General features: G+C 37.4%; 1 protein-coding gene across 3 annotated transcripts in view; it reads right to left on the bottom strand.

Annotated features, from left to right (window-relative positions):
* The window catches only part of SORCS1 (sortilin related VPS10 domain containing receptor 1), a 278,640-nt gene that overhangs the window by 136,168 nt on the left and 119,580 nt on the right, over nt 1–22,892 (bottom strand). For all 3 annotated transcript variants that reach the window (XM_050337741.1, XM_050337730.1, XM_050337719.1), the window contains exon 3: nt 20,686–20,785. In XM_050337741.1, coding sequence (XP_050193698.1) covers nt 20,686–20,785 — 100 coding nt within the window. The remainder of the gene's footprint in view (nt 1–20,685; nt 20,786–22,892) is intronic.

The raw sequence follows: 22,892 nt of genomic DNA, 5'->3' as shown, positions 1-22,892 counted from the left end.
GATTCACAGGACAAAAGGCTAGGATGTACACCAGGATTCAGATCCCCATTTCACCAGTGGTTGTACAGATGGAGACAAATTACTTCATGTTTTTAGACCTTTTTAGTCTTCCTGTCAGTTATCTGGTGTTGACTATTCAGAGATGGATGTCAAGGGCAGAAAAGAGCACAGCAGTTCTCTTATCTCATACATAACATTGGATGTAGAAGAAAACAGCTACTTTGAACTTAATATAGACAGAATAATTGCAACAGATTTCTGTCAGACATAAAAGAAATTCTAAATACACATCGAAAAATTATATACTTCAGTACATACACAAGCCAGTAAAAGGTAGCTAAATGTGCACATTGGCACACAGGTAAACAGAATAACATATTGACTGCTTGGATTTGGATGCTTGGCTGGCCAGCATTTTTAAATCTCTCATTTCAGATGATGTTACTGGTATTTTCTTTTGAGCATCAGCATAGAGATTATTCTGTAAGACATCATAAATCCTTTTCACAAATGGTGACCTTTGACTAAGTTTTATGGTGGATGTCAGGTGTGTAAGAACAACCCAGGAATGTTATACACGATCTAGCTGTTCCTGACTGAAGTAGTGGTTTCCCAGTATGAGTGCATAGTTTTCTACCAGTAGGATTCTGTATATATTTAATTTATTTATCTTCATTTTTAATATGATAGAACATACACCAGTAGCATATGTAGGGAAACCACCAGTAGCATATGTAGGGAAACCACAATGATATCTGAGTAGCATATGAAACCAATAAATGTTAAATATGTGGCTTATATATGGGGCTTGAGTACAAACAGGTATGAAATATAAAAAAATATATTATTAGGGTGATCTCTGAAACAATTCAAGGGTTTACAGGTTTTAACACCTGTTGACCTGACATATTAAAAGATCTGAAGTCTAGTATGTTGTCTGATCCTAGCTCATCCACAGGCTCCTAAAGAAAAATCCACCTTCTTGCCAAATATTTTACTGTGCTCTGGTTTTCCAAGCTGCAAGAGGAAGTTCTTCTGGCATGCTAATAAGAATAATTTAATTTTACATTCAAAATGAGTCTTTTTAGTGACTTCAGTGGATTTTGGATGAAGATCTGAGACTAGTAAAATACATGTTAACCAAGTGAGAGCCTACGTGGCTGATTTTCAAGCAGTGGAATAGCAGTTAAAAATTAGGTCTATGACTTACAAAAAGCTTTGATATATTTGCATTTAAAAGTTTGTAAACCATTCCCAGGACAGGCTAGGATTCTTTTTTCTCAAGTTTTCCTTCCAATTCACTCTTCTCAGTACCTCCATATTTTTAATTTATAATGGACCTTGTTCTTATTTTCACCAAAGACCTTAATAATGTACTAAATTAGTAACTACAATTTAAGAAGGGTAAAAAGATCTTGTTTAACATGATAATCAAACATTTATTGTTCAAATTACTCCACCTATCATCACAATTAAAATCAGAGCAAAACAAGTTAATTACTCTTATTATCACTCAGCCTAACACGGCTACAGTCTAATAATCAGACTTTATTGCATAGAAAACATTAGGGTTTCTTACTCTTTCTTGCTGTTCTTTACTACCATTTACTGTAGCTATTTTAACTTACTTTACTATATGACATCATTACACAGCACAGGGATATTTCAGAGCCATACAACAAACTGGTTTAAAACTGGAATATTCTTAACACTGAAAGAACCAGGGTCACCTCAAGGTCATGGGGTAGCAGAGATGAAGCCTCCCTTTCCTTCTTTATGTTCTTGAATCTAAAACATTGGTGGAACATATTCAAGTAGTTTTTCTCACATACGCAAAGTCCTATCTAAATGCAGCTTTAAGAATCAATTAATGCTTTTACTAACTGAACACTTAGGTATAAGCAAGTTTTCCTTTGAATGACCATAAAATATATTTATCTTTCCCAAATATCCTTGATTTTCATCAAAAATATTAACGTAAGTCTCCTCCCCCCAAAAAAGTACCCCTAATTTTGTTGTAGTTATTGGGTTTGGTTGGCTGTGGTTTGCTTGGTTTTGTGGTTTTTTTGCTTTTTTTTGCTGCAGGCCTCCAGACTATACTCAAAATTAGTGTGCTGATCACTTGCATCCATTGAAGTTGTCAAAACACCGTGCAGGAACGATGCTGACAATTTCTGTTCTCTCAGGCATTTTTTAGGTTAGCTAATTACATTCTCTCTGCCTAAATTTCCCCTGCAGCTTCTGAAAGAGATTATTTCCTTCTTCCTCCCCATGCAAATGTTTCTGCAATTTCACCTCATGCTGTTAAATAAGCCCAAATATATTCCAACCTAGAAGAAGATATATTTCAGGTACAACAGAAAAAGGAAGATTTTGTTTGTTTGTTTATTTCACTGCTTCTTAGAAATGTTTATGATTAAGAAAAGAAAATTCTTATCTTCATCAGAAGGAAATTTCTGAAATCCTTCCCTTTTTTTTTCCCCTAGGTTTAAAAATAGCCTACCAGTCTGGTTATCACTGAACACATCTGCACTGTATAAAATCCATAATGCATGCAATTCAGAGACCTGGATTTGACATGTCCTCTTCCCTTAGGTTTATTTTTCCTACCAGATCCTTCAGATTCCTACTATTTTTCTCTACTTTTTATTACTATTTCTATTATGCCTTGAAGTTGTCTTTTCCAAAGATTATGGCACGCTTGGAAAAGCAGTATTTTTAATCTTCCATGCCTTCTTAAAAAACCCAGAAAGTCCTCTAAAAATACTGATCAAATCTAATTTCAGGAACAGATGAAGTAATCTGTAACGCAGAGATTTAGATAATCAGTCCATAAAACACTTTGCATTGTTAGTTTATACCAGCTGAGACTGGCTAGCAGGTGTTTTCCAACCTGCTTGCATGTATTTGTGTGTGTTCATTTGCAGGACACACACTATTGATCAAAAAAGAATTGACAATGAAAAGTCTTTCAGAAAAATCCAAGCTACAAACACTTTGAAATACTCTTTTCAATCTAAAACCTACTTGTCAGTAGGTTTAGATTATTCTTCTCAGTCTGTAGGGAAACAAATCCACAACATCAACATCCACGAAACACATCTACTCTCACAAATGCATGTTCTCACCCCACAGAGCACTCTCTTATCCCAGCTTGCTTGTCTAAACAGCAGTGTCTAAACACAATTTGCTGTGTGCCAGCAGTGCTGGCTGCTGGATGCCAAGCCCCTTTTAAATGCTTTTGCTAGCTGGGAAAATTTTAAAAAATGACAGTCAAATGATGTAGCAGTGATGAACTATAGCTCAGTACTTTACTTTTGCTTTCTTTTTTTTTTCCCCTTGGCAAGTCTTCGAAGAAAGGAACAACTAGCCTTTAAGAGCAAAAGAAGCCATGCATAAAAAAAACTGGGTTTTTTTTTTTCCCTTTTCTCAGTTCCCTGAATGATGCCAGGATTGTTCCTTTGCTTTCAAAGGAAAATACCCAAGGCCACTGAGAAGAAAAACAGAACAGACATGCAACTGGGTAAGCAGGGTCTGAAGGACAGTGATTATCTCTGTCTGGAAAATATGAGGTTTGAAACTCTATTTGCACTCGCTAAAGGGAGTTACAGAAAAGGTAGGAATGAAGAAAAGGATCTTCAAGACTTCAGTTGGTCAGTTTAATGGCCACACTGGCTTATCAGACCAAGATCTGTGATGCCTTCATAGAGCTCTGGTAGTGAAAATGAGTGGTGGGATAGGCACTTCCTAAGAAGCATGGCTGAAAGAGAGACCAGAAAGAGCAAGAATATTTTGAAAAACATTAATAAAAGGCCTTTGGAGTTAATAACAGTGAGTAGCACTTACAAACACCTCCAGCACCCAGAGTGATGAAAACATTCTCCAGTATTTCACGTGAAATTATTTGGGAAGGGGTCTCAATCTCAGTTGTGCATGTGCTCATCACAGGACAGACTACTCTGTCTGTCTGACAGGGAAAGAGGCAGCTACAGCCAGGGTGAACCTACTCTACAACCCTTGTATCCACTGTATTCTCACTTACTGTGTGACTACTGGAAGCCTCTCACTTCTTTACTCCCCTGCACTGTGGTGGCAATGAATGACATTCCTGATCCCCAACACTACCAAGGACTGATGTACAAGAAGTGAGGTCCAGAGAAGGAAGACACACCCTGTGCAGTCGTGCATAAGATCGTCAGTCTACTTCAAAGACAGTCATTGCTTGTTTAGGTTGTCATCAAAGATAGCCAAAAAGCACACTAAGATAAATACAAATATTCACAGACTGGAGGGGTAAAAAGGCACTTCCACATATTCATACAGGGAAAAACCTTACTTTTCCTGTTGTCCACAAATCAGTAAGGTAGAACATTTTGTCTGGACTGAAACACATTAGAAAGGAGACTTGCACATAAAGAGTATTCACCTTTGCTGAGAGCTGGGTACCTGCCTGAACCCCTGCAAAAATCACCTCTTCCATTACACATTCTTCAGCATTAAGGTTGTCTCTGGTCATGACCATCCTGTCCCCAGAGAACCCCGGAAAGAACCCTCATGGGATGAAACTCTGACCAGAAGGAAGAAATATGTGGACTAATTTCACTTTTGATTAAACTCAAGTTGGATCACAGCACCCTTCAGTGTGAATGATTTGACGGATTACTGAGTAATATTTTATGACATTTAGGAATGGATTTTTCAAATGAATGAGATGGTTTGGGGTTTTTTTCAGGTTTTGTATTTAAGGAGAGAACAGCCCTTCCACTGCTTTGGTTTTGAAAGCAGGTAAACTTAGAGAGACGGTGTTTTGAATTTTAAACTATCCCCCTCCCCAGCAAAAACAATGCTGTTTTTACTTTTGATGAATCTGATTCACTTATTCACATTTTCATAACATATTATTGCATCAAGCCTAGAAAATATCTTTTTACTAAAAGTAATGTTTTTTTCATCTCAAGTGGTAGAGACCATATGTCTCTCACATAATAATAATAATATACAAGAGTATATAGTATAATGTAGTACCTATTAATATAATTCCAAACCGAACATACAACACAGCTTTACTGTGGCTGTAATGTAGATATATTGAATAATATTAACCTTCTTTATAGTGGGAACCTACTTTTTATTATGTACATGAATTGACTATTAATAAAAACTGTTTGCACTTTACACAGCATCTCACCCAAAAAAATTCTGGGATTTTCTCAGTGAAATATGTTCCTGTTTTACAGAGGTCAAGAGCTACCCTTTTCAAGTGCAAAGCTTCAATACAGTTTTTTCAAAGTTATGTGGCAAATTGGGAAGCCAAATCAGGTAAAGAAATAAACACTGAAATTATAGATTATTAAAATTTTTTACATTTGTTAAAGTCACCTCTTCAATGCCTTGGGGAAATAAAACTCCTACAGATATGAATATAATTTAGTTAACTTGAATACTGACATCTGTTGAGATGCAATGACACAGGTTTTAGTCACATAAGGAAAGCATTCCAAGTTCCTGACAGGCTGTTCTAATCTATATTGAAGTCTGTGCCCCTTTTGCTGGTACCTGAATTAAGCTGAAGGATGCCCTGGGCTGTGCCAACCTATCACTTGTAGGATACAAGAGACACATAGTCCAACCCTAAGCTTTATTCATGTTGGGATCCTACTCACCAGCCCATGGGTGGTTTTGTCATGGAGGTGCCCTACTAAAATGTAACTATACACAGATTTGGTTATAACTACAGTGTCTTTAGGGACACAGACAAAGAAAGAATCTAAACCTTGACTCGTCCTGACTTAGCTCCACAAGGCTACATTGCTGAATATGCAAACCTGGTACATGGCATCTGTTGTCCAAATGGTGGTAAAACCAGCTGAACTCATACTGCCTGCAGATCCCACCTGGTTGCAAACACCATCACACCCTCAAACACGCTCAAAGACTTTTCTGACTTTTCTGATCAACATCAACCATTTTGTGATTACCAATCACATGCTATTAGTTTAGAATATCCTCACTGAAAGCAAGGGAATCCTCAGGCCCAAAGAAGTGGTTTTTTTTTCTCCCTGAGTTTCCTTTTAGCACAGACTCATCATGTTCCCAAATCTCTAGGGTGGGTTTAGATCCACTCTTGAAAGACGCTGACTGCAGTGACAGTCATACTTACATAAGAGCAGTTGTATGTCACACAATTTTAGCAGTTCTAATATCACAGAAACAGACTGAGAAATGGACAAATACTGGAATCTGGAACCCTTCCAGAAATTACCTAGCCTTAGATTTTTTTACTCACAACTGTATTAGTGCTTTGCAGCAGGTTTGTTGGTTTGTTTTTTACTACATCCATAACCACAGCCTCAATCTGAAAAGCTAATGGCATGATCCTAATTACAAAGTAAAGTAAACAGGGAGGTTGGCACATCTTAAAAATAATACATACAATCCTTTTTACTTGTCTGCTCCTGGGCTTGTGGGTCTCTGCTGTGACAAGCATAGCGCATGCTGCTAGCTCATTGAGATACACTGCTTGATCATTACCAACCACCGGGAGAGAAAAATGCTCCCATCAATATTATCTGATAGTTTATTTAGAGGATGTAAGCTGCAGAGATACTGCAGGAAAAAAGCACACACATCAGCTTAGATATGTGATGTCAGTGAATAAATAGCAAATACCCACACTCACGGTAAGGTTATAACTGAAAAGGGAGCTTTGGTTACCTAGAACTGGAATTAATAAGATATTTGGGTTAAACAAGGCAACTCACATGTTTTAGAGTTACTTTTCAGACTGTCTGCAAAATCAGGAAAATGGTACATACGCTCCTAAGACCTTTTAAACGTCTTAAATGGAAATATTTGTCTCAATACAGCATGAACCCCAGTGCCATCTAGTATCTGCCAGCTTCCTCCTAATACTGCCAATGACAGCTCCTGTCAGAAACGGAAGTTTACGTAAAGTTAAGCAAAAACCCAAACTCAGACCAACACAGCTAGAAAGCCTTACAGAACGTGAAGATGATGTTTCTATAATTAAAATGTGATTAAAAGCTTCAGGCCAAAGTCAAACATCTTTAGGCATCAGTAATCTGCACTAACGACAGCATCACCAGCTGCTAGAGGGAGGTGATTGTCCTGCTCAGTTCTGCACTGGTGCAGCCTCACCTCGAGTTCTGTGTGCAGTTCTGGGCACCACAATGTAAAAAAGACGCTCAGTTATTTGGGAGTGTCCAAAGGAGGACTACAAAGGTGGTGAAGAGCCTTGAGGGGAAGCCATATGAGGAGTGGTTGAGGTCACTTGGTCCATTCAGCCTTGAGAAGAGGAGACTGAGGGGAGACCTCACTGCAGTTACAACTTCCTCATGAGGGGAAGAAGAGGGGCAGGCCCTAATCTCTTCTCTGTGGTGACCACTGATAGGATGTGAAGCTGTGTCAGGGGAGAATTAGGATGGATATTAGGAAGAGGTTCTTCACCTAAATGGTGTTTGGGCACTGGAACAGGCTCCCCAGGGAAGTGGTCACAGCACCAAGCCTGACAGAGTTTTAGCAGCTTTTGGACAACTCTCTCAAGTCCATAGTGTGACTCTTGGGGATGGTTCTGTGCAGAGCTGGGTGCTGGACTTCGATGATCCTTGTGGGTCCCTTCCAGCTTGGGAGATTGTGTGATTCTATGATAACCTCAATTCAGGTGCTTCTCAATCCCATAAAATCTATGACATATTTTGTTTCTGTTACTGTTCATTAGAAAGTGGTTCTTGGACCTTTTTTTTCCCTCCTCCACTATCATCTTCAATGGTTGTCTTCAGCTATGAAGGAAACTTGTAGCAAGCAAAAAGACGGAACTAAGTTCTGCCTCTTAGCCTTCTCACGAAAGCTTCAATACTTCAGTTTTAATTTCTGTTGGCTATAACGAATGAAGGGTGGGTTTATCCCCCATATAAAAGATAACAATTAACTGGTGTTGATGTAGATTTGCAATGTTAAAGCACAGAATGGCACAGATGACAAACTGCCTCTTTATCATGCAAAACCAGTTGCCTCCTTCTGGCCTCAGGTGATAGAAACTTAGGAGGCAACCCATCAGGGATGAATACAAAGTCATAATCTCATTTACCTCTTCTGATGGCAAGAAGAGGAAGAAAAAAAAAACCCAACCAAACACCCCTCTACAGAAGCAGGTAGAGGTTAGAGTTTATTCTAGGAAAATTTCAATCCCTTCTATAAAAGACTTTTTATTTTTACTTCCCCATATATTAAATAGTATCTAGCAGAGTTTGACAAATCTGTTCCTGCAGTTAATAAAGACTCCAGTTAAGGAAGTTTTATTTTTCCAGGTTTATTAAACACAAAAATCAATCTTGAGCCTGATTCATATCTAAAATAACCTTTTAGAACTTGCAAAAGCAAACAAGCAAACAGAAAGAGCATTAAAGTCCATCATGATATAAAGGACTGTCAGAATTTGATATTATTGGTAGCCTTGTTCTAGGGATTATAGTGGAAAAGTAGTTCTCTAAAACTGTAGAAAGATGGAACCAAAGGTGAAACCAAAATGCACAAGCAACTCTTTCCTAGGACCCAGGATCCTCCTTGGACCAGAAAAGAAAGGTTGTATCTCCTGTTACTTCTCAATTAGGCTTATGCAATCACTGTAATGATTTAGAATCATCTGGATAATTTACCAATATCTGTGTAATACCTAGCCATCTATACCATAAGACTGTGTACTACACTGGTCTAAAAGCTGAATTGCTTTCTATGATAACACTTTTTTCCTTTAGAATACTTAAGGGTTTAGCAATAGATTGAACATAGAAAGTTTTCATACAACCTCAAAGATCCCAAACAAGAAGAGATGACAAAAGGCAGATGCTTGAACACTTTTTTTTTAAATCCCAATTTTTCAGAAAAGACATATTCTGGCAGATGTCTGAGCAGCTCTCCAAACAAATATGTTCAATAGTGAAAAACCCCTCCACACTCAATCAGCAGTCACTTCTATTCTCACTAATTCCAGCTGAAAGAGGAAACAAGTTGGTGGAAAGAACTAATAAGCACAAAAGTATAATTTTACAGCAAGAGTCTTAACCACAATGTGCAGTTTTGCTACTAGCAATGCAGTATTTACAGTCTTTGGTTCCAGTGGATTGTAATACAAATGACAGGCCTTGAGGGTCAAGAGACTTGTCAAGTACACAGCTCTTCCTCCCCTCAACTTCCAGAGCACTGTAGTTAAGTACTAGCAAGGCCCACAGCATATTTGTTCCTTCAGTTATTCTGTGAATAATTGGGGCACATTAGCTGAAGGAAGTAAACAAAAAGAGGAAGTAAGCCAGTCATGTCGTCATGTGAAACATCTCTCTTATTTCCCTTGGATTTTTCTTATACTCCTGATGACAAGAGACAGAGAGATTAAATTAAAAGTGTCATTAAAATGATGTTGTTGTCCCCAAGGTATATACACATATGTTTTGGAATTGTCATTCTTGTTATCTTTAGCAAAGTTTCAGTAATAAAGAAAAGGAGATGAAAACCCAACAAGTTCCACCAGGCAAAGAGCCAGGGCTCCAATTACAGCAAGAACTATGGGAATAAAAGTAATAGATTGTAATTGGTGCCCAAGGGGGAAGGTCAGTCTCTTTGGAACAATAGGGTCTTTGGTGCTAATTGAGTGAATGCTCCTGTGAGAGCTTTCAAATGTCAGAAACACACTTGAAACTAGCAGAATGAAATGTCTGGCATCCTAGAACACATGGAAGAGTTTTGCTGGTAGAGGTATTACTGTAACATTTTTTTAATATGACTTGGAAGATAGCTCTTGGCTCCAAGGTTTGAAATGTCAGACATATTTTCAAAAGGTATTAGAGAAATTTATTTATTTATTTTCAAGATTAAAAAGGAATACTGCAGTGCACAGTGGTGTTAGACATATAGGGGTCTGGGGCACCAGTTGATTTATGAACTTTGCCCACTGCTACATTGTATTGCCACTGCAATGACTGAATGAAGCTTCCTCTATCCCTCCACAATAGCCTAGTGCTACTCTTCTCCCAAACAGGCTTTGAATGATGTTTCCCGCTTTCCTTTCAGCAGTTTTTGTTTGGTTGAGTTTTTTCTGGGGGAAAGATTTATTTATATTTTTTAGCAATGCAAATGAAGAACAAAAATTTGCACAGGTGGCATGCAATTTGGGATTCCCTCTCAGAAACAAATGGTATAAAAGGAGAACAGATCTTCCAGAATCATAAGAATTAGGAGTAAAGATGATTCTGTGGCTAGGGTTTCAACCAGAATCCTGTGCTCAGTTTTGGTCTGCAGCTGATTATTTTTTGACTTAGCAAACTTACATTTGATCTCATTCATAAGTTAGGGCTGACAATATTTCTTCTCAAGTACCTATTAATACAAAATCCGTAAATGACCCAGGGTCTCAAGTAGATGCAGAGAAACTGTCACACTTTCTTCCCCAATTGATACTGTTGGAATTCAGTTCATCTGCAATTATTCTTTGCTTTTTGGGAGCTGAATAATATATATTAGGGAGGGCATATGGATGTGTTTGCATTTCTTCCTGAAGTGCCAAAAAGTAAGCACAGACTGCTGCCATTCAGGTTTGCTATGCTATCACATTCATTATTTACCATTAGTAATGGTAATAAATGGGAAACAAGTTGTGCACCAGAACCCAAAAGAAAACAGATGCTGTTCAAACATGGAAAAAGGAAATCTCTACCTCTCTACCTATAAATTCTTAACTTATAAATAGTACAGAAAAAACTTGGTCTTGACACAGAAGGATGAGTCATAATAATATGATTTTATGTTCTCGGTCCTGCATAATGTCCACAAACAGCTGCCATGTCTATAATTAAGAAATTACTTCTAATGAATTGTCTTCACCAGAAAGCTACATCCAGAGGACACAACATGCTCAAGATCAAAGTTCACAGAAAGTGTTGAACCCATGAGGAAACAAAGAAAGTCCAGCAATGAGAGCACAAGCTCAAGGCTAAATCCTCTAAAACATACTCAGAAAAAAAACCAACACAGCAAAATAATATTCAAACTCAGTAAAATATGCTGTGCAAAAGAGCCCTAAACCAGAGAAAGGTGATTTTAAATCATGGCTGATGAAGATACACCTTCTAATTTTGCAGCAAGATTAGGCATCACAAATTGAGGTTCTGTCAATAAGTGTGTGATTTCATGAAGAACAGAACCCACTGCTTTCTATCCGTATCTTTGGTCTGTCTGAGTGGTAAAGGATACTGATACAAGCACATAAGCATCTCAGTCATTCAGTAGGAGAGACCAAACCCTGAGAAATGTCTGCACAGAGAATTTGGGGTGCAAGGACCACATCACAGTTCCCCTCTAATTCTCCTTATTTCCTTTAATGCAGGAATTGAGTATATAGGATTGGAGATTGTGAAGAGATTTTGTTTTTACACAGAGGCATATAGAGACCTAAACACATATATGCAGTGGAGAATTCATGTTTTACTGCATTGAAACTGTTCATGGCACACTTTTAACAAAAGCAGAATCATGGAAGTGATTAAGAACGTAATTTAAGTACTATTATTGTGTTCCACTGTTTTCAGTATAGTTTATCTTGGCAAATCTCTAAAGAATTTTGAAAGGAAACATTTCAAAACAAAATGGTTTTAGCTTTTCACCCCCAAAACATTGTTATTTTAACATCAATCTCTTCAAGACAGAAAAGTCTTAGTTGACCCCAGCAGAAAAAAACCCTAATGTTTTGAATAGGAATAAATGCTTTCAACCAATATGATTTTTTTTCTCTAAATAACAAAATCCATTATTCATATTATTCCATATGCAACAGAAAACTTTGCAAATTTGATTCTTTCTTGCCAAATAATGTTTTGATTTAAATGTTTCATTTCTTCTGAAATTATTTCACCACCTACAGTTTTCCAACTGCATTATCAGTTTAAGAAAAAGCAACAAAAGCGTGTTGGTTCACAAATTTATGGTAACCATTGGCCATGCTCAGAAATTACTGTTAAGTATTTCTCACCAAATTTTCACCATATTCTTCTTAGCAAACGTACATGGGAAAATTGTGAAGATACAAGTGTGCCCTGAACATTCACCACTGGTCTAGGGTTTGATCCATTGTACCAGAATACATAGCTAGAACTCTTCTGATAGTTCTTCTTAAAAACATTTTGGTCTAGTTGGTTAATGTCAATCTCTCTACACCACCCTTAGCACCGTCCCCAGTGATTGCCATCATCATTGCTATGCTACCTCAACAGCTTCCACTCCTTTGTTCTCACTTATGCCTAAAACATTTACCTTTACAGAAATACTGGCAGTACTTCTGAACAACATAGAAGAGATTCCTCCACAGAAAAACTGAGTTTGTGCCCATCTGAAAGCCACATCATGGTAAGTAGAAGGATAATTCTATGTGTTCCTACGAGTAGCCTCCCTATGCCATTACTCTCAAAGTTGTATTAAGCATTGTATTTTCCTTGCTCCTCAAGTTATATACCCTTCCTAAATGTTTTAAATCCTTTTTTGCTTACTAATGAGGAAAAGTTGGAGAGATGGGAATCAAAAGATGCAATAGAAAAGATACAGATTACAGTGACTTATTTTCAGTTGAATTCTCTGTTTTTTCATTAACCTTGACTCTTTTTTTTTTATTTATTCTTCTTTGGGAAATCTTTCTCTGTTCCTGCAAAAGAAACCCAAGCCTTTCATTTAGTAGCACTAAAAGGAAAAGGTCATTTATTGCTTTTGCAATATCTTTTCCATACCAGACACTGAATGATTTCCATTTTTTCCAAGGAACCTGGCTGCTTCCTCAAGGACCTCTTCCTTTCAATATGATATATGAGTCATCACTTGTTGGTCTTTAATGCTCATGCTATTTGCATACAAGTCAAATTCCACATTTTCTTAGCAGTAGACAACTTTATAATTACACCCATTAATCTTTGCCATCACTCCCCTCTCTGCATTTACTTGTACTTATCAATCAGAAGTTTCATAACCAAGAATATTTTTCTTGTTTATTTTCTTCACCTTTTTCTGCTTGTACTTCAAGTACAGCGAGACAAAAGGTAAAACACTCAAGCATCCTGTCACTTAGTCATTCATTTCTTCATAACAACATATCTAAACTACAGCAGTGAGCAGTTGCAATCTGCTGATAAACACACCCTACAGATTACACTATCTGCCAAGTGACAGATACTACTTTTTTGCAAGCCTAGCAAGGGATGGCTGAGCTCAGAGCTCCTGTGGTTAATATTCATACCATATTAGTTATTTTTTACATGATCATTTCCAATGCACAAGAGAACAGCCATCAAATGATTATGTCACAGTATCTCTTTAAGGTGAACTTCTGAAGATGTATAGTATGACAATTTCCACTCTTCAAGACCAAAAAAGTATGTTCCTACCACAACACAGCAGTGAAAGGATATAAAAGTGAGATTTAGTTATGTATCTTTAATAGCTCAAAATCCAGAAGATATCTGAAAGCAACCCTGCTGCATGTATTTTTAGTCCAACTTTATGGGACTTTCAACACACTGATTTTCAACTGCTTGGGTCTATTTTTCAGAGGAAAAAAAAATCAATATTATGGCAAGTGGCTTTCTTCCTGGTTTAAACAGCCTGTCTTACTTATGGAAATGCATGGAGCTACAAGTTTGACAATAAGACAGGTTTGCTCTGTAATTAGACACATTCTTGCACTACCATCAATCTCAGCTGCCTGTATTTGGTCTGCAACTAAAAACATATCACTCCTCTGCTTTCTAAGCTGCTGGCAGATATCCTCCCTTTCCAGAAGGTATTTCATCTGTTCCAGAATATTGGTAAATCATGAAAGAATTAAAAAGGGATAAAAAAATTGAAGGACGTTCAACAAGAGATTACCTTGCATAAAATTTAACTGTTCAGTTTGTAGAAAACAGGGGACAGAGTCAGAATGGAAAGGATATCTTTGAAACCATCCTCAACCTGGGTGAATCTTAGCTCTAAAGCTGAATCCCATGGCTTATACCTCCCTATCATTAGTTTCAACACTCAGTGTGCCCTTGGAGACTTCTGTGAGATACAGTGGCATACTGCAGTGCTGCTTTGAGTGGGAAAATGTCAAAACTGCCACTATTTTTGATAGGCTTACAAGAGCAGAAGTGGAAGAAATGGGTTTTGATTTCACTTCATATCCAAGAAGAGATATGGAAGTAGAATAATGGCAAGGGCTTTGTGTGTAAATGGCTATTGTGAGAGCTGTCATATACTGTAGCCATGAATCAGAAAGTTTGGTAGAAATACTGCCAGACACTTCAAAAGCAAAAATATTCACTTTGAAAGATGAGGCTCTGCCTTCACTTTGTTAACATGGAGCAAATGCTTGTTAATTATTGGTTTTCCCATGAACCCAGTATGAAAGACTAACAATAGAGCACTAGCTTTACAGGCACTTCAGGTTACATGTCTTCATGGACTTCAGAGAAACCACTGCACTGCAGCTCTGCTAGATCATACCCAACAGATGTGAGGAACAATCCACCTTTCTAAACTAATGAAAGGTTTTGGCTTTATCCTTGTTTTCATATGAGATGGGAGGTAGTCTTATGAAATGGAAATCAAGTCTATATTTTTTTATCTGGTTCACAGGTAGGTACTCTTGCACCTAAAGATATTACAAGCAAAAGTGAAAACTGTAATTGCATTGACCCAAAGACATCCCAACATTATCAGATTTTCCTGTTACCACCACCAGAGGTTTCTAATAGCAGTCGACTTAAGCCATCATTACTGCTGAACTGCAGAAAATAAAGGACTTCTTAATTGGCAGTGTGAGATGCCTCTCCTCCCACAGGCAGTGAACCCTTTACATGTGTATAGTGTTATCAGAAGTCCATTGAATCACTCCTACAATCCAAAATAATTCTCTTGTGGGTTCAAGAATTCAACTCTTTTCTGATGAGGCGAAATTTTAACTTAAAACTGCTGAACAAAACAGATTTAAACTGCCATATTTAGAGAAAAGAAAGAAGTAAAGAAGAACCCCTGTGTTCTTCCACTGGAAAACCATTGAGTTAAAGGCATATATAGTACTAACTAACCCAAACTACTAATTAGATCAGTAAAAACAGCAGATAAATCCCATACCACATTCTCTCAACTAAATCCCTCCCTCCAAAATACTCTCTCTGAAGTAAATAGGGGGCTACAAGTAATCATTACTTGTGTTCGTAGCTTAGGAGACAAACAAATCTTGGGGCTTCTTCATGTACCATCCTATGCTATATAGCAAGGTTTAATCCAAATAGAAGTTTTTATTTGATCAAATTTTTGTTTTGATCTGCAAAATACTGTAGTACAAGGTGGTTCCTCTCTTTTGTATGAGAAGACTTTCATTAAACATCTACTAGAACATTTAAAGAAAACCAAACAAAAACCAAAACAAACCAAAATATAAACACAATAAAAAGAAAACTAAACTAAACAACAAACAAACAAACCAAAGGTCCCCCCAAACAAACAAACAAACAAAAAAACTCTCTACAGCCATAGAACCCCAAAGAAATCTAACCACTCACATCTGTGAGACAATGCCTTTTTGGTCTCTTATGACTGTCTCTTTGAAGGCTGCACTCCCAGCCTGCAGTTAACAAGGACCTTTCCTTCCAAATGAAAAGAGGAGAGTAAGAAAATAATTGATTTTATCTCAGCAAGAGTGGACTGCAATCACACATTGGGTTATTGGCATGATGAATAGACCTGGGTTTCCCACTGTACCTAATTTGCTAAGGATGCCATCCCTTGACCACCACAGGATCTCACTCTACAGTGAGGCATGCTTAGAGCTCTGCTGAGCTCTAAGCTCTCTAATACAAACAGATAGCCTTCACACTACAATTTACAGAAGCTTACAAGGAGGACACCACTGGAAATAACAGTTTTTCCTTGACTGAAAAAATCAAGACCTGTCATCACATCAGAGTTCTGAAAGCTTCCATGGTGAGACAGGTCAGAGAGAGAATACTTAGAAGTGTTCCCAATCTGATTTTAGCAACTGAGGGTAGCAGACTGTACAACTGTTCATCTCTACAGAATCTGCCCTAACCCTCAGAAGAGCAGGTACAAAGGTGAGTGCAAAGCACAGAGTTCTGGGTCTTACCCTTTAAACAAGGGGGCAGTTTATGTTCCAAAACCAGGAGTTTCTTAAAGCAAATCAACTCATATAACACCACAGGATAGAAAGTAGCACTCAGTCATTCCTATTTCAGCTAATAAGGTTAAATCTTCTACAGTCGTGACTAAGAGAAACATCTGCCAACTATGCTGTGCATCACCACCCCCCAATGCTAGAATGAACAGAAGGTTAGGCTGTCATTCCTTTCATTTCCTTTCATTTAAAACTCATTATTAGAAATAAATTTTAAGTAGCTGGGGATCTAGCCAGCACTGAAACCCATGCAATTATATTTACAATAAATATCTTCTATCTTGGAGCCACACACACAACAGGACAGTGCTTCACACACTGTGATAAAGGTACTAAACTGAAGCACTAAAAATAAAGGAAGAGGAAGGCATCTGTAATCCATTCATCTTTAAAGAGAGAGTTAAAAAAAAGAGGACACTGTACTGAACAGCAATTAAAATCTGAACCGTTGCAGAAATAAAGGGAAAAATCAAGGCAGGCTTGCAGAAAGGAAGAGAGAAAATAAAACAAACAAACAAACACCAAAAACATACCACAAAAATTCAAACCCACAGGAAATATCTGATGCACTAGACCTATTAATAGCATAACAGTTTCTGGCAGATACTATCACTCAGCATTTTATTAATTAACTGAAGATAAACAGATACAAGAGGCTTGCAAGTACAAGGAATGAACGGGTTGCACAAACTGGCTCTTTGCAAAGAACACCGTGTGCTTTCTACAAGGACACAGTGGTCTAAAGTAGGCAGCATCACTTTCTGAGTCAAAAAAAACCCTATAGTTAAACAAACTGTAGAGTCCCCATCACCACTCATTCACTTTTTATGTGTTTATGTCTACGATTTTCCATGAAATTGGTAAAAACAACCTATCTGAAAGGCTTTTACAAAGACTGTAAAACTTAGTGCATGTGAGTCCCTAGGAAAACGACAGAGCATGTGAAAACGGATTTTCAAGATACCTACTTGGATTTCTATTTTAGTTTACTTTTTAACCCACCAGAATTATGGTCAAACTGTATTTCTTCACGTAGAAACATTCAAATTATTTTCTTTCTCTTCACAGAACGCTCTGTGAACCTAACAAATAAACCAGTGTTGACATACCTAAGCCTAGGGATTTATTGCGCATTGGGGATTCTCTCTTCTGGAGGTTTGTTGACAAATACTCAAACGGGTTCTGTGTCTTGGGCAAGATCCACGTGTAACATTTTTTTTCACTCGATCTGCGTCATCAGTCATACGACCAGGTAGCACAGTAATTCAATGTAAGGAGAGAATACTAAAAAACTATTTCCACTTCTCATTGCCAGGGCTTATACATCACTATGTTAGTCACCATTTTCTATCATTTCCTTCATAAAATACTGCAATTTAGAAAAATGCCAAGCAACAGCAATAGGTCTTCAGTTTAAATTGTAAATAATGGTTGACTTTGTTCTGATTTTTGTTTTCAAAGCACCCTTTTGCAACATAACATTGCCTACAATGTCTGGTTAAAGGATTTAAATTTGTTCAATAAAGAAGTAAGAATTGGCAGTCAGATGCTTTTAGAAATAAATTGGCGTTCACGGACTGTGGGAAGCTTTGCAAATACTGGGTATTTATAGAGGTTTTTTTCTAGATGTAGAAGAGGAAATAAATTTAAAAAACCAATATATTCAACACATGTTGTCATTTGTTCTTTTCCAAAACGTGAAAACAATCAGAAATTCATTAACAAATCTATCAATTGTTTTAATAAATCCAATTACATGCATTCTACATTTCACTGTTCCTATTGCTCTGCTTTGCAAAGAACAGACAAGACATATATCCATAGATGATACACTTGTTTTTTTCATCAGAAGTAATCAGTCTTGAGTCAGCTAAGTTCAAAATTTTCCTTCTGTTTCAACAGAACTATTCCTAAAAGTTAAACGTGCGTTAAAATAATTTTTTTTCCAAGATAAGGCAGTTTCAGCAAGTTAAGTATATGCTGACCCCGCTTATGGATCACTGCTGTACCAAGGTCTCATATCCAATAACTTCAAGAGAAAAAATACACCATTTCTTTTCCACTACAGAAGGAGCCTTTTCTCTGTGCTAAGGAATGCCTTGTGGAGCAAAGGACAGCAAAGGCCACAGGTGTAGTCAGAAAAAACAGCACATATAACACATATTTAGGGAAAATGCAGTTAGCATTTGCCGGTATTAACTGCAGTAGTGTATAATCCCTTCACGTGAAGAGTTGAGTGTTATAAAATTCACAGAGTTTAGAGTAGTTGAGCTCCACATTTTAAAGCAATTTCTGTAGCTACCCACCCAGCCTACAACAGCAAAACAAGATTCAACTTTCAGTGACCAAGGTTTCTGGAAGTTCTACCAAAATTTCAGGGGAGAAGAGCGGATCGGGTCTCAGGATACATAATTTTTGCTAAAAATGTTTTTGGTGGCAAAATTTGTAAATATATTTACTTCAGCTTTTCATTCCACAACAGGTATAATAAAAACCTTGAGGTTTAGTACAGAAGTGTTTTTAGTGTGGAAACATAATGTAGCTCTACACTCTCTTCCCAGTGCCCTCTTAACCTGGGGGACTAGCTAAGTGCCTAAAGTGAAATGTTTATTGAAGGAATGGCCTGATGTTCTGCAGAAATAGACAGCATAAGTCAGGCCTCCAAAAGTTTCCCTGCAAGCCTAATTCAGCTCCTGCTGAAAGAAGTTTTGAAAAATTCAATCTTAGACCATTACACAGGTCCTCTTATCCCAGGTGCTGCAGCTTTCCTCTGGCACTGTCCCATATTGGTTATAGGCCAACTTTAGTGCAGTCTGCTGCCAGAACAGATAGTTCCACACTTCTACCTGAAAGCTTTTTCCTTTCATCTATTTAGGTTTTGAGCTGGAAAGGGATTTTTTTTCAGGCAGATTAGTCCTCGATCCAGCTCACCAGATGGCAACACAAACAAGGGTGGCAGTGCAAGGGAGACAGAGGGAAGGTGCAGCCAGACATGATGAAGGTTTTTCAGGTCAGCCAGTTGGCTTAACAAGCTTGCAAAACTCTTAGTTTCTTCTTAGCCTTCTCTGCAGCACCATTGCTAAGGGATCCTACAGATTTTTCCCAGCTGAAACCCTTAGCTCTAGAGAACAGTATTATCACTCTCCAACAAACATCAGGCATGATTTTAGATATATATATATATATATATATATACATATAGAGAGAGAGAGAAAGAAAGATACATAATTCTCCACACCACAGTTTCTGTTTCAGGAGACCACCTTTTCAAACCTCAGAGCTGAAGGACATTTAAGTGATCCGATAATTTAATTTTTAGCTTCTAGAGGACAGCTTCTTATCTTCATCGGGGGTCAGATGCAATGGGATGACATCCATTCACTAATTTGGAACCATTTAATTGCAATTTAATCTGCTAAGCATTGTCCTCTCTGGTTAGGACAGCTCCCTCTTCCTTTCACAGTCTCAAACAATGCAAGAGGACTGAAAGCAAAGAATAGAAAACTACTGTGGCCATGTTCACATTCCCTCTGGAAATGAGCTGGAGTAGGGCCTTCCACCCACTGCATATGCACTGTAGTCTCCTAGATTGGAAAGTCAAGGGGACAGTGGTGCCAATACTGCCATTTATTTAATCACATTTTCGTTTTATTTTCATTCTTTTTTTTTCTTTTTTTCTTTTTTTCTTTAACCAAAGTATGAGCTTTTCCTTTTGAACCAATGTATGGACAGATCCGAAAATAACTTGCTAGTAATTTCAGGATGATTTAAATACTGTTTTTTAGTTTCCACACCAAAACACTAGTAAGTAATGATTGCCTATCACACAGCCTATATGAGAGTACAAGTCATCATTATCATTATGAACTGTGCTTCGTCTCTTCCTGTTACCTCCAAATTACAAAAATTTTGTCAAAAAATGTATCTCAAAGAAGGCATCCAGAATCCTTTTTTTAACGTGTCAGTGTTACAAATTCTTAGTAAATTGTTAGTCAGTAGGGTATCTGGATGATTAAAACCTTCTGGGCTTCGGAAGGCATTTTCTGTGCAGGAATTTGTCAAATCCTGTTCAGTTCACTATTGGGAGCAGTTAAAAGACAAATAATGTTACATAAAATCTGGTCACTGTAGATGCATTTCTGCCATTTTAATGAGTCCCTCTCCCTTTCAGCCAACAAAATCATCACCTTCCAGAAGGTAAGGAAACAATTAAATGCCTATTACACCTATTCATTTAATAGTCACCTTTCCCTAAAGTATGTTCTCTAAAATATACTGGTAGGTAGCATAGGTGGTACAATTTGGTTTATATCTTGATAAAGCTACACAACTTTTCAAGGCAAGACAGGAAGAGAGATATTCCTGCCACTTAAATAGTAACAGATATTGAGGAAATTGGAAGAGATCTCTTGGACAGAAATAGCATCATAAAGCCAAAATAAGCCAACCACATTATCACCTACCTTACGTTTGTTTGTTGGGCAAACGTACAGGTAGCTCAAAATAGTCTTCAGACCAACTTTATCATTCAGTTTCTCGTATGTTGTCCCATAATCTGTTGACCTACAATTCAAAAGAGATTTTCATAAGTACAAACACTTAATCACAAAACCACAAGTCACTTGGCAGCTTTTCAATATAAGTCATGCTTTAAATAGCAGAATGGCTCTCTAGAGCTTTTTCAATGATTCATGTAGTATATAATGATATTTAATTATATACACATAGCACCATGTGAGTGTTTATAATTTGCATTTAAATTAGATTAGGAAAAATTAAACCAGCATCTTCCCAAAGCATTTTAAAACAAACATGTACAATAAGAAATGCTAAATTCTGCATGTAGAAGATTATAATGATTGCCAAAGATGCCAAATAGCAGACAGCAAGAGACTAAGGTTAACAATTCATCTTATCCTCCAAGCTTAGACTAATTTTGTTAAGATATCTTACTGTATTCCAAAGTAGCTTCTCCAACTGATTGTTCAGTGAAATTGTAGTTCAATTTTCTGCAAAAATCATCAATGCCCTTTTGAAAACTTAACTACATGAACTTTACACCTACAGTTTATATATTGTTTGATTTTTTGTTGTGGGAGGTTTTTTCACACTCACTAGCAGAGAGTAAGCATACATGCTTTATTCTTCCTTCAAAAGCCACCATTTGGTAGAGAAAATAAACTATTCCTGGTATGAGGGTTTCCCATAAAGACACTGACTTCATGGCTTGGAGAGGAACAAAAGAAGTGAAAAAACAAGACTGTGCAGAGTTCCTTTAACATGTACTCTCAACATGTGAATGGAATCCGGGACAATCATCGGCAGAGGTTTTGTTCATTATGCAGCTCATGCTTGTCTGAATTCTGTCCCTGTATCCTGGGGATTTAGATAATCAGTCCAAACCAGTACAGTTGGTACTCTGTACTGGTTTGGGCTGTATCCATAAATTGCAGAAAAATGACATCTGCCTGGGTAGCAGAGACTTTTAAAAGCACAACATTCCTGTACTCATCTGTAACATGTATAAATGGCTCCAAATTGAACTTCACTTCCAAGCAGTTACATCCTTTGTGCAAAGTACTCCAAAACCAGAGATTCTGAAGTAAATTCTTGGTACCAATTATTTGCAGGATTTTTCCTATCTGGTCAACAGTGACTAAATTTACAAAGTTATTTAAGACACTTAATGGGGTTTGGGGGGGGGGGAAGGGGGATGTGAGTTCTTTTAAATATAGAGGCTGTTAAATTTCTGCTTTAGATTCCACACCTACATTCATACCACAGCTTCTGGGATTTCAGATTTTGCATGAATAAAACAAGAAAGCAGCAGTTTGGGGTTTTACCCATTAAAGATGAATTGCACTGAAATGTAGATTTGCATTAAAATTGATTCTTTCTATTCAGCAACTTTATAGAAGCCTTTGCATGTATCTGCCTGCTCATACAACAACTGACATATAATTTGCATCCATAGATTTTTTTTCTTTTCCCCCAATAAGCACATGCACATGTGTGTGCATATATGTCCTTTTGTGTTTGGAGCATTAACATCAAATTCTCACCTGCTGATTGATCTTTCCCTTTATAAGGTCATCTCTCTCCGAGCACTTATAAATTAACTGAGCTATTTCCTCAGTGGACCGAGCAGTACAATACTGTTATGATTATTACTATTAACAAATCTTTCAGAGATGCTCCAGAATTCAGGTGAAGGGATCCACAGCAGGATGCTGAACACAGCCTTGCCAAGGACTGCTGCTTTAGCTCGTTGCCTTGCCCCACCTCACCACCCAGTCTTCTCAGAAATTAGTATTTCTGATGCTGTCTACCTAAAACCCAAAACCTACCCTTTTAGCGAAGTTTGAGTTGATAAAGACATGTAAAGACTGTAAGGACTAAATCTGACCTGCAGAACTAGGAAAAATACATTAATGAAATAATACAGCTCTTTCTTATACCGGTGACAATGAATTCAAAATAAGATCTTTCAAAAGGGAATAGGAGCAAAGAAAATCTGAGACATAAAACTTGCTTTGAAGTTGTTCAAGAAAAGCAGCCAGTACCCCTGCCAAAGCACAGGCGAACTGATGTCAACAGCAAATGGTAATCATAGTCAGAATTGCCAGCCATTTCTTTCTTCAAATCTCTAGGCAATTATTTTGCATTCATA

The sequence above is a fragment of the Myiozetetes cayanensis genome, unplaced genomic scaffold (genome assembly GCF_022539395.1).
Source record: "Myiozetetes cayanensis isolate MyiCay16 unplaced genomic scaffold, myiCay2020 scf10, whole genome shotgun sequence".
NCBI lineage: Eukaryota > Metazoa > Chordata > Aves > Passeriformes > Tyrannidae > Myiozetetes > Myiozetetes cayanensis.
Note: the sequence above shows the minus strand (reverse complement) of the source record. Positions and strands in the feature narration are given on the sequence as shown.